This window comes from Castor canadensis, chromosome 2, assembly GCF_047511655.1.
Source record: "Castor canadensis chromosome 2, mCasCan1.hap1v2, whole genome shotgun sequence".
NCBI lineage: Eukaryota > Metazoa > Chordata > Mammalia > Rodentia > Castoridae > Castor > Castor canadensis.
The window spans coordinates 11,872,438-11,886,135 of NC_133387.1; the positions used below are offsets into that span (position 1 = coordinate 11,872,438).

At 36.2% G+C, this 13,698-nt stretch overlaps 1 protein-coding gene across 1 annotated transcript; it reads right to left on the reverse strand.

The window, feature by feature from the left end:
• Positions 1 to 11,591: 11,591 nt before the first annotated feature.
• On the reverse strand, positions 11,592 to 12,533 carry LOC109675471 (olfactory receptor 2A1/2A42-like). Its single transcript, XM_020152165.1, has one exon. It carries the CDS (start codon positions 12,531 to 12,533, stop codon positions 11,592 to 11,594), a length of 942 nt encoding a protein of 313 aa, XP_020007754.1.
• Positions 12,534 to 13,698: the final 1,165 nt, after the last annotated feature.

Genomic DNA, 13,698 nt, shown 5'->3' on the forward strand with positions numbered 1-13,698 from the left:
GGTTGAAGGTGCAGTGTGTATGAAAATTTTATTGTGAAAATGTGCTTGAAGTAGAGGTAAATAGAAAGGTAGACAAAAAACCCAAAAGTACTCTAAAAAAGAAAATTTACAGAATGTGAGTTGTCACATTCTTCTCCCAGTTCACTATACTACCACCTGACACTTCTTTTTTTGTGTTCTTTCCATGCACACCTCAAAGATCGTCCCTCCAAGACAACAGAAAATAAAAATGTACACATATGTATACATATGAGTGCACATATGAGTGCATTGCAAGTGCTTGATGCTGTCTTTAATGCCATGCTCAATGAAAGGTAAGACAGAGATTTAGTATTCATTTGTTTTCATATTCTACTGCAATAAATACATTTTCACAAACTTAGCATGTAGTTTGGATGTGCTGATAAGAATTAAGTTCAAAATTTCTAAAAATAACCAACATATGTAATTTTAATTAAATGTAGTATCATGCCTTAATATACTATTATCATTTTCTTTAAGAAGGAGAATTACTCTATATATTTCATCTAAATCTATAATAAAGAAATTCCTTACTTTTTTAAAGTGTCATCATCCCAAATAAATCTGTCTTACATGGATATTTCTCCAACAATGAAACAAAGCTAGCCAAATCCTAAACACCTTTACTTAATATGTCTATGAAATGTGCATCCTTTTTTCCTAGAAATTTTCACATAGATGAGAATGATGAGCGTGGATGTTTATGATTAATAGAGAGAATTAATTTCTGTTCCTGATATTGAAATAAAGAGTGATAATAACAGAATGATAGCTAGCAAAAGACTAGTTTCTATAACCTGTCTGGGAGGAATTTGGTGGTAAAGTAATATCGGGCAACCTTGTTGGTTCCCACATTTGGACTCAAGGATTTCAGAACGGGGAAGCACCTGGAGCTGGGACACAGGTCTTGTTTCCTCAGAGCTTCTGCAGGACAACTCTCTGACTGTTTCTGACTGAAATGCAGCAGAATCCTCAAGAAAGGAGGTTTTGTTCTCTGAGTGCTCAACCTAGTTGACAGCTCTTGAGGGCTCTGTGGAAGGACTAGACCCTGAGACTGAAGAAGAGACAAAACAATTATCTTTTTCTATTTCTGTTCTCATTCCCTTTAGGACACACAATTAAGAAATACAGACAGCCACAGAGAACAGCTCTGAGACAACATCTCTTATTATGATTCCCAAGACTTGACATTATTTGAAAATCATGAATCCCATTATTACTTTCATTACCAGTCCCCAGATGGTTCTGGTGAACCTGTCAGGAAGCAGAATGAGTGAAAGAGCTCCTGACATCCTTCTCTGAAGTTCCACTTCTCCCTAGTGCAATATGGACCACTGCAGCAGAAATGGGAAGATAGGGCCTTGAAAACCCATCTGATTGTGAGTCACACTCTGAAGTGTTGTGGGAGATGGTTAGGGAGGCCTGGGGTGGATTGGGAAGTCCTAGGAGGGACAAGAGGTCTCTCTGGGGCTTATTAGGACCTGTCAGAAGATAGGATCTCCTAGAGAATACCTTCCTCATGTGAGTCAACCATTAGAAGAAACCTCTGAACTTGTCTGAAAGGACAGGGGTGCTGGATTCAGAGACTGGCCTTCCTGGGAATGCAGGAGCTCTCTAAGGCAGCTTCCCTTAAATGCTACTGCTTCTCCCAGGAAGATGGATGGCCTTTTGCCCCAGGTATCCTCATTTTTATTTACATTTCTTTCTTATATTGGACATGGCAGAGTTAGGAATTTCATATCAAGTTACTGTGCAATTTACAAAATCATGAGTTCATTGTACTGTGATCCTGAACTTCCAGGGTCTTGGCATACTTAATCATCTGGAGACATACTCACCTGTGCTCAGATTACACGTGTTCATATGGGAAAAAAGCATACATTTATTTACGGAATCCAAAACAGTGCTCCTGATCGTATGAAAAGCCTAGTGCAGACATGGCAATCTGTAAACACTTTATTTCTTCTCTCACCCGTTAAGCTGCCACAAATGTAAATAAAACTGTGGTTAAATCCTATGAACAAAAATGATTTCTTACTATGTAGACATCAATGATAAAAGGTCATTTTAAAAATAAAACATAAAAAATTTGACCTAAGTTAAGTTCAAATTTTAGAATGCAAAAAATCTTAGAATGCAAACAAACCAAGATGTAGGAAACATCTCTCCTTAAATTATGTGTTTTCTATTACATATGGAGATGAGGCAGTCTGCTTTTAAATTTGACAGAATGAAACATACCAAGAATAAACACACAAAGGAGAATAACATATAGAGACCATCAGATCATAACTGAAATGGAAATGGTCCCAAAGGTTTATGTTATATGCCAGCATGTAGAAATTAGAAAACTGCCTTTAAGAAATACACTCTTGGGCATACATTTGAAGGAGTGTAAATCCATATATAAGAGAGCTATCTGCATACCCAACTTAATTGCAGCTTTGTTAACAATAGCTAAACTGTGAAATCAGCAGAGGTGCCCCAAAACTGATGGATGGATAAAAATATATGGTGTGCATCTATCTATCATTTATCTGTCTATCTATCTGTGTATCATCTGTCTGTCTTTCTATCTGTCTACCATGGACTATTTGTGAGTCATAAAGAAAAAATAAAATTATGTCCTTTTCAGGAAAATGTATGGAACTGGAAATCATCATGTTGAGTTAAGCAAGCAAGCTTAAAGAGCTCAATATTGCATATTCTTGCTCATTTGTGGAACATAGATCTAAAATTATGATTATGATGATGATGGTAATGGGACATGAATATGAAAGGGGAATGTTCTGGATGGTATCAATGGGAGAGGAAGGGGATAGGAAAGGATACTGAGGGATGAAGAGAATTGAAGTATACTACACACACACACACGCACATGCACACACACACACACACACACATATCAAAACAACATAATGAAACCACCAAACACTCTTTGTAAAAGGAAGGATGATGAAGGGGAAAATGGGACATAATGGAGGGAATGAAATCGCTCAAATATACGGTGCATGCATGAAATTACCATAATGAAACACCCTTATAATATTAATGCGTACTAATTCAAAAATATAATAAAATTATTTAAAATGGAAAATCTGTGTGAACAAGGGTTTTATAATACATTTCTACATAATAAGGCCTGGTATTATTGAATATGAAAACACATTTGAGGATATAAAATGAAGTTTAATATTTATGAATGTCAAACTAAAGCTTACAGAAGTTCTTTAAGAACATAAACATTGATAGATAAAATGTAGGAAATATCTCTCCTCAAATTAGTTATAACTCAAAATTTTCTATATTCTTTAAAATTAAACTAAGATAACTTTTATTTTCACATTGTTTACTATTTGAATATGGTAAAAATGAATCATGAATATATGAAGCAACTCTGCACACAGGCAACACAGAATTAATCAAAACAAAAACATTTATATTATGTGCTAGCACTAAGCATTGAGAACACTACATAGAGAAGATTACACTTGGTCTTAGATGCATAAATCTCAATAGAGAAACACAAGATTAATAAAAAAAGCAAGGGAATATGACACTTCCAAAAGTCAGCTCCACAGTAACAGATACTAAAGATAGAGAAGAGGAAGAAAGCCCAAAGTACTTAAAAGCATAATTATAGAATGGTCAACAAAATCAAACAGAACATGAATGAACACCTGAATGAATTTTAAAAGAATACAAATAAATAGGTGAAAGAAGGAAGACAATGCAGGATATGAAAGTGGAATTCAATAAAGATACAGAAATCCTGAAAAAAAAAACAAAACCCTAAAATTCTGGATGAAAAAGCTCCCAATATGTCAAGTAAGAAAGCTCTGTGAAAAGCTTTCTAGGAGACTGGATCAAATTGAAGACAGAATATCAGGGCTTGATGAAGAAGCAGATGTATTATAAAAGGCAGATGAAGAAAAAAATAATAAAGAAGTATGAATGGAACATGCAAGCCCTCTGAGACACAATTAAAAGACTAATACTATGAATCATAGACACAGTAGAAAAAAAAGAGGTAAAGTAAAAGGATAGAAAACATATTCAACCAAGTAATTGGAATTAATTTGCCAAATCTTAAGAAACGGACAGCCATATAGGTACAGGATACTTTTAGGATACCGAACAGACAAGATCAGAAAAGAATTACTCCAAGATATATTATAGCTAAAACATTAAATATCCAGAACAAGGAAAGACTATTGAAAGCTGTCATAGGGAAGCATTAAGTCAACTAGAAAGACAAGCCCCTTAGAATACCATAAGATTTCTCAACAGAAACTCTAATATCAAGAAGGGCCCAGAATGATGTATTTCAAGACTTGAAAGAAAATAACTGCCAATCTAGATTACTGTATCCAGCAAGGCTATCCATTACATTTGAAGGAGAAATAAAAATCTTCCATGATAAATAAAAGCTACAGAAATTTATGACTACTAAGCCAGAACTGCAGAAAATAATTATAGGAAATCCATATTCAGAAGAAGATAAGCACAACCAGAAAAAAATGGGAAAGACTAAATCTCAATAGATGAGTTGAGAAGCAAATGAGTTTTAGGAAAGAAAAACTTACAAAAACAACAAAATGACAAGAATTACTACATACCTATCAGTTATAGCTCTAAATGTTAATATTCTCAATTCTCTAACCAAGACACCTACTAGTAGGCTGGAGTAAAAAATAATACCCTAGGGTCCTGGTGTAGTGTCTCATGTCTATAATCTCAGCTACTCAGGAGGTGGAGATGGGAGAATCACACTTCAGAGCCAGCCCAGGCAAACAGTTACTGAGACTCCATCTCAGTCAATGAGCTGGGCCTGGTGGCTCATGCCTGGTCCCAGCTATAAGGGAGGCTATAAGGAATATCATGTTCTGAGGCCAACCCTGGGCAAAAAATGTGAGACCCTATCTGAAAAAATAAATAAAGGAAAAAAGAGCTGTGGTGGCTTTGCTCAAGCAGGAGAGAACTGGCCTACCACAAGACCCTGAGTTCAAACTCCAGCACTTCCAAAACAGACAAACAAAAACAGCCAACCAAACAGAAAAAAATAAAGCACAATGATTTGTTGCTTACAGGAAATGGGCCCTACTGACAAAAATAAACACAGCCTTAAGGTGAAGGATGGAAAAGATTTTCCAAGCAAATGGAGCTTGAAAGCAAACAGGAGAAGCTGAAATCATGACTGAGAAAAACCATTCAAGCTCATGAAGATTAAATGACACCTTTTTGAACTATCAATGGGTCATTGCCGAAATTAGGAAAGAAATTAAGAAAAATCCTAGATTCAAGTGAAAATTAAGACATAACTTAATAGAACCCATGGAACACAGCAAAGGCATCCATAAAGGGTTGTTTATAGCTAAGAATGCCCACATTAAAAAATTAGAGAGATTTGAAATACATAATCTTATAATGTACCTCAAACTCTTAGATAAACAAGAACAAATCAATCCAAAAAGTAATAGATGGGAAGAAATTATAAAAATCTGGGCAGAAATCAATGAATTGTAGCAAAAAGGAGCAAAACAATGAACCAATGAAACAAAAAAGTTTGTTTAAAAAAAATAAACAAGACTGACAAACTTTTAACCAAATTAACTAAAGAAAGGAGAAGACTCTAAGATGAAAGGGGAAGATTACAACAGACCCCAATGAAGTTCAGTAGCTCTTAAGGGAGTATTTAAAAACCTTTACTCAGGCAAACTGGAAAATCAAGAAGAAATAGATAAATTTCTTGACACATCTGACTTACCAAAATTGAAACAAGTAGACATTAGCAATTTAAATAGATCTACAATACACAATGAGATTGAGACACTTATGAAGAACCTCCTAACAAAAAAAGGCCCAGGTTCTGATGGATTCACTGCTGAATTCTACCAGAACCTTAAAGAAGAACTAATCCCAATGATTGTCAAACTACTCCATAAAATAAAAGAGGAAGGAATACTACCAAACTCATTCTATGAAACCAGTATTACCCTAATACCAAAACCAGGTAAAGACACATCAAAAATATTATAGCGAAGCACTGGTGGTTCACACCTGTAATCCTAGCCACTCAGGAGGCAGAGATCAGGAGGATTATGGTTTGAAGTCAGCCCAGGCAAATAGTTTGCAAGACCCTATCTAAAAAAAAAAAAATCCTATCACAAATGGTAGAGTGGCTCAAGTGGTAAAGCACCTGCCCAGCAAGCACAAGGCCCTGAGTTCAAATCTTAGAAACACTCCCTCCAAAAGAAAGTTATAGGCCAATATCCCTAATGAACATAGATGTGAAAAGCCTCAATAAAATACTAACAGAACCCAACAATTAAAAAGATTGCCATGATCAAGCAGGTTTCATTCTAGGGATGCAAGGATACTACAACATACACAAATCAATAAGTATAATACAACACTCAAACAGAATCAAGGAAGAAATCACACTATCATCTCATTCGATATAGAGGAAGCCTTCAAGAACATTCAATATATTTTAATGATAATGCTCTGAAGAAACTAGAACTAGAAAGGACATTCCTTAACATTATAAAGGCCACATATGGTAAACATATGCTATGGCTAATATCATGGTAAATGGGGAAAAACTGAACGCATTTCCTCTAAAATCAAGAATGAGGCAGGATGTCCACTCTTTCACTCCTTTTCAACATGGTTTGGAATTCCTAATCAGAGAAATAAGACATGAGAAAGAAATAAAAAGGATTCAAATAGGGAAGGAAGATCTCAAGTTACCTCTGTTTGCAGGTGATATGACCTTATACCTGAAAGTCCATAAAAACTCTACCAAAAACCTCTTAGAACTCATAAACATGTTCAGCAAAGTAACAGGATACAAAATGAATACACAAAATCAGTAGAATTTGTATGTACAATGAACATTCTGAGAAAGAAGCCAGGAAAATAATACCGTTCACAATAGCTTCAAAAATTAAAATTCTAGGAATAAATTTAATGAAGGTGATGAAAGACCTATACAATAAAAATTTTTTAAATCACTAAAGAAAGAAATCAATGAAGACATTAGAAAATGGGAGGACATCTTGTACTCATGGACTGGCATAATCAGTATTGTGAAAATGACCATACTGCCAAAAGCAATCTATATGTTCAATCAATCTCAATCAAAATTCCAAAGACAGTCTTTTTTTGATAGTTCTGGGATTAAAACTCAGGGCCTCATGCTTACTAGGCAAGCACTATCATTTGAGCCATTCTCCCCAGCCTGGTTTTTTGTGTTGAGTATTTTTGAGATAGACTCTCACCAACAATTTTTCTGGACAAGCCTCGAACTGTGAGCATCCTGATCTCTGCTTCCTGAGTAGCTAGGGTTACAGGTGTGAGCCACTGGCTCCTGGCTTCTAAAGACATTCTTCACCAAGATAGAAACACCAATACTTCTATTATAGAAGTATAGAATACCTCAAATAGCCAAGGCTATAAGCAAAAAGAGCGACGCTAGAGGTATCACAATACTTGACTTCAAACTATATTACAGTCATACTAATAAATAACAAGCATGGTACTGGCACAAAAACAGACATGAAAATTAATGGAATTAGAATAGAAGACAAACACACACAGCTACAGTCATTTGATTTTTAACAAAGTGACCCAAAATATGCATTAGAGAAAAGAAAGCCTCTTCAACAAATAGTGCTGGGAAAACCAGATATCTACCTGCGAAACACCGAAACAAGGTCCCAGTCTCTCACTTAGTACTAGCATCAATTCAAAGTAGATCAAAGATCTTAATGGAACATCTGAAACTATGAAATTCCTCTAGGAAAAAATAGCAAAAACACTGGATCACATAGGCATGGCAATAACTTTATGACTAGAACTCCAATAGCTCAGCAGTTAAGAGGAAAGGTTGACAAATGGACTTCATAAAATCAAAAAGTTTCTGCACAGCAAAGGAAGCTGTCACTAAACTGAAGAGAAAGCATAGAGAATGGCAGAAAATCTTTGCTAGCTATACATCTGATAAGGGATTAATAACCAGAATATACAGGAAGCACAAAAACTAACACTGCAAAGAATCAACATGGGAAATGAACTGAAGACAATTCTCAAAATAATAAGTACAAATGTAAAAGGGGTTATGTTTGGTGGGGGGAACCATGAAGAGGGGGAGGAGGAAAGGAGAGGATGATGCAGGATGAATACATTATGTATCTGTATGAAAATAGTTTAGTACAATTCACTGAAAACTATTAAAAAAGGATGGAAGGAGGGAGATGGGTTAAGAAATAGCAATATAGATGGGCTGAATTTCAAAGCACATTATATGCACGTATATAAATATCATAAGGAAGCTATTTTGTACATTTAATTTATGCTAATAGAAATTAAATAAAACCCCAGCAAATCTAATTGAGCCAACGCTGCAAAAAAATTGAAGCTTCCTTGTGGTCTTGGAAGACATTGTAGGCATGAGGTCCTGTGAGACTGTACTGACTCATTTTTCTCCAACATTTTCCTAAGAAACACAGATTTAGCAGTCCTTCCCTATTAATATTCAAAACATGATCTGTGGTTCAACATATCAGCAAGATATGAGAGATGGTTAGAAATTTGAGTGTCTGCCCATCCCATTCAGATATGTTCAATCATAATCTGTATTTTTGTAGCTTCCCAAGATGATGTGTACACACAAAACAGCACACAGTGAGAAACACTGGTCTACACTTCCTAACAATTGTAAAGATTAGTCCTGCAAGTTGGTGATAGCAGATTCCACTGTACATGCCTAATACAGTGTGGGGTCACTTTGTTGGCTCAGAGGCTTACTTCTTCTTATAGAGTCCTCTTACTATCATTTTTGGTAGTTAAAAGTCCCTAATAGCCATCCTCTTGGAGAAGATAGGAGAATGAATACTCTCTACATGGCTACATTGCAAGCAGAAGCACTGTCATGGTACACCATAGCTACAGAGTATTAGCAGTGTTGGATACTTCTTTAGAAAGACCCGTAACATCTATTCTGTATGTTATAGAGAGCACTATGCATCATCAACATTTTTATATTAGGTACTAAATATCTCCTCTAAAAAAATGCCTGCACTTCTTCTGTGGTCATTATGAATGACATGAAATTAATTATTCACTCCAGAAGAAAATTTTGCAAGGATTGAGTGTACACAGTAATATAAGTCACTAATTGACCATATGGTGTATAATAGAGTTATACTTAAGTTTGACTGATACCAGTAATCTTTCATCAATCTTCAGGTGGTAGCAAATACCACCTGGAAGACTGTAATAATTTTGAATAAAAAAATTGAAATAATAATTTCTTTGTCTTGATAGAGAGCTTTATTTACATAAAATTATGCAAGGACTATATTGTCATCCGATTTGGTTTGTGAGGCACCAGTATGAAATTACTCCATCATTCTTCTCTTCCGTTGTTGGAACTCAAGTTTTCATGCTTGCAAAGCAAGTGTTCTACCATTTGAGCCACACCTCTAGTCCATTTTGCTCTGGTTATTTGGGCGATGGGTGTTGTTGAGTATTTGCCCAGGCTGGCCTTGAACCACAATCCTCTTGATCTGAGTCTCCCAAATAGCTAGAATGACAGATAAAAGCCACTGGTTCCCAACACCATTGTTGTCTGCCAGTTCCCTGCTCTTTGCCATGGTACTCTGGCACTGTCTCTCAGATCCTTGCAGTCACAGTTGTTGTTAACACATCCATCTTTTTCATACTTCAGTTTAAAGTCAGCCTGCTCCGTTTTAAATTTTAGCAAAGGTAGGTATCTTTCTGTGTGCTAGGGAGAGAGAGTGTGACTTTTATCGGAGCTCTGAATCTTAACTGAACTAAATCTCCATGATCAATGAGAGCAGCCTTTATTCTCAACTTCTTCATGCTTGTGTCCAACGAAAAGTTTGTGACCCTGCAGTCAGCAGTTATGTTTCTGAATAACCAAATCTCATCATGACTTCTGGTCCACCAGTCTTTATGGTGCACAGAGTAGCTCATTAAGCTGTAAAGAACTCCTCCTTCACTTTACAATCCTATATTGGAATAAATAGCTCTGTTGTTTATTTGATAATACTGATATACTAGTGGACATTGTTGTGGTTAAGGACAGAAGTCTTGGGACCCAGTCTGTCTAGTTAACTATCTAGTATGCAATATTTTCTGGCATGCACATGTGTAAAAGTAACTGATAAGAGCAACTTATCATAACTTTGTTATGATAACTCAATAAAAACGGACCATGAAAAGTGTTACAAATATGTAGTATAATATGTAGTATATGTCACTTGTTAAGTGATTAAGCAAAATGTTATACTTTATCATAAAAACCTACTTTGTTGTTGAGTTCAGAAATCCCTGCCTGAGTGTCTCCATTTTTACATCATAATTAAGAGTTTGGTTGACCACTTGTTAACTCCCAAAATAATGACACACACTCATTCTTTTGAACAAGTCTGATATTTGCTCTGACATGGCATTTAGAAAGAGTCCGGATGTAAGTGGCTATCCTCATCTCAGAGCAAGTTCAAAACAGATTTTTAAGGTAACACCTTGAAATACAACGTAACATGTATGGGAACTCATCCTAATCATTTGGTGTCAAGTAGACAGAATCAACAGGAATCAATCCACCACCATGGCTGGATAATCAGCTAGGTAGTGACATGGTATATTTCCTATTTCAGTGTAAGACATTCTAAGGAGGGATATAATATACATTTAGACTAAGAGAAGGAGAAGTGTTCATGGGAAGATGCTGGAGAATCATATTTAGGATAATATCTATATATGTATATGTGTATATATATATTTCACAACTCAGCATTCTAAGTTTTCTGAAGAATCATAGAACAACCTAAATAGTTCTCTCTGACAGTCATTTTCAGGCTATCCAAAGGGAGAATGATGAGTTTTGCACATATGCCAGATACCAAGTAACCAGTTGACTCCTGAATTTGTAAACAAATTTTCACTGCTCCCTCCATGTCATAGGTTTTTATCTTTTCTTCTATCCTTTCTCCTTTACAACTTGTAACTGTGTTCTTTCACTCAATCTGCAGGTAAACTCCCTAATATGAGTCAACGATTTTCATGTAAAATTTATTAATTCATGCACATGAGAATCTAACACCTCTTGAGTAACTCTTACATTGAGCAAAGATGATTTTGGAAGAATGGACAAGTGTGTTTTCGGTTTTTGGGGATCACTGCCTTTGGCTGCAGCCTTTTTATGTCTTTACTTTGAAATCTTAAAACATACGACATTAGTCAGTTGATATAATTTGGTTAAGGAGATGAATGGCATGTTTACAACTGTTGGGATACATAAAATGGAATAAACATATTTAATTTCACAGATAGTTAACTCAAAGAACAATAAAATATCCTATTTGATCAAACCTCATAGGGGGCAGTGAATGCCACATATAAAAAATCATCCCTGCATATGAATAGGGAGGCATGCTCATTTGTCACTAAAGCACAAATAAGAAAGACTGAACTTTACTGAATTTTGGAGTAATTGGACACAAAGATTCCAGGAGACTACTGAGTCTGTTTGTTAAGCGTCACTCCAACTGAGAATGAATTTCGATGTACAGCGCCCTCCTCAGGGCACCCTTGACCTCTGCATTCCTCAGGCTATAGATCAGGGGGTTCAGAGTAGGATTGAAAAAACTGTAAAACAGGAAAAGAATCTTCTGCTGCTCCTCAGGATGGTGGGATTTGGGGGCCATGTACATGACAATGGCACTGCCAAAGAAGAGCCCCACCACACTGAGGTGGGAGGAGCAGGTAGAAAAGGCCTTTCTGCGGCCCTCTCCTGACTGGATTCTAAGGATGGCCACCAGGATGAGTGAGTAGGAGACCAGAACCAAGAAGAGTGGCCCCACTAAGACAAACACAGAAGCTATAAAGATGACAAAAAGGTTTAGCCTGGTATCACCACAGGTCAGCTTGAGGACTGACAGGATTTCACAGAAGAAGTGGTTAATTTCATGAGGTCCACAGAAGGGCAGCTTCAGGATGAGGCTCATATGGACCAGGGCCAGGAGAGAGCCACAAGTCCAAGAAGAGATCAGTAGGATGATGCAGACACTGCAGCCCATTATGGCAGAATAGCGGAGAGGGTGGCAGATGGCCACAAACCGATCATAGGACATCACCACCAGGAGGAGACATTCTGTGTGTGCAAAAGCCAAAAAGAGAAAAGTCTGTGTCATGCAGCCAGCAAAGGAAATGGGCTTGGCTGGGTCCAGGAGGTTCACCAGCATCTGGGGCACCGTGTTGCAGGCATAGGCAATGTCAACGATGGCCAAGTGGAAAAGGAAGAAGTACATGGGGGTGTGCAGTCTGGGTTCCAGCCAGATGAGCCCCAGAATGACCCCGTTGCCCAACAGGGTGAAGGCATAAAAGAGAGAGAAAAGTCCAAAAAGGACTATACGTATCCTTGGGCCAAGATCAAACCCCAGTAGGATGAACTCTGTGACCATTGTCTGATTTTCCTGCATTTCACTATTAAAGAGAGAATCACATTTTTTATTTGACAAAATTCTTTAAAACACGTCTTATTTATTATAACATTTATTTTCAGTGTGTGGAATATCATTAATATTATTATTTAAGATCTTATTCAATTAAATTGATCAATAAATAGATGAAGTATTACTTTCTACACATTTAAATTAAGTATGTTCCCACAACCTAATTGTTTATTCTGGCAGCCAGTTTTCAGAACAGAAATATGATAAAACAATCAAAATGAATGTAATTAATTACTAACAATCTTACACTTATAAAATAACCATGACACATAGGTTGTCTCAGAGTTTTGTGTGCCAGTCTGTAAGACAATAACTGCATAATGGAAAGAGAAGGGCTTCTAAAATAAGAATAGTACTACAAAGGTAATTTTTGCTTGTTTTGGTAGAAGTCATGATTGAGGAACTATCAGTATTTAAATATAATTAGCGTCTAGAGGGTGCTTATACTATTCCCAAAGCAAATCATGAAACAGCAGCTTTTTATTACTAAGACTGTTTTGATTGAGACATAGTAGTCACGGTCACTTATGGAGTACAAAGTGATGTTTAGAAACATATAGACAATTTAGAATGTTTTTAGGGAGGAAGAGAGAGGCAGTCTATATATATCTCTCTATATACATATATGTGTGTGTATAAACATATGTGTATATATAATGGTATGTATATTATTGTATGTATCTCTATATTTGTCAGAAACATACATACATGTGTATTACACTCACATATTACATATTTGTAGATAGTATCCGCATGTATATCTTTGTCTTTAAAAATGAAACCAAATCAATATGGATATCTTCACAACTACTCAACTGATGGATTCATGGAATTATTAATTCACCACAGCAATTTTTAACAGCATCCCATAGAAATTAGGGTAATCTGTGTTTCCTGAATGTCCTACTGTTACAAACCTAGACAGTGATAAAAATGTGTGTGTATTCACAAAGCTGTCAAGGATTTGGAGGGTGGGTATGATAAGTGACTGTGAAGAGACTTGCAGGAATAATTTCCCATGCATCATCTATATAGAACTCCCCTTGCAGATTTCCATGACCAGACATAGTAACAGTGAAAATAAGGAAAAAAATGAAGGATTTTGTTGCTCATCTAACCCTTCATATGCATG

Coding starts and splice junctions, on each gene's coding strand:
- LOC109675471 (XM_020152165.1), bottom strand. CDS start 12,533: ATGCAGGAAAATCAGACAATGGTCACAGAGTTCATCCTACTGGGGTTT.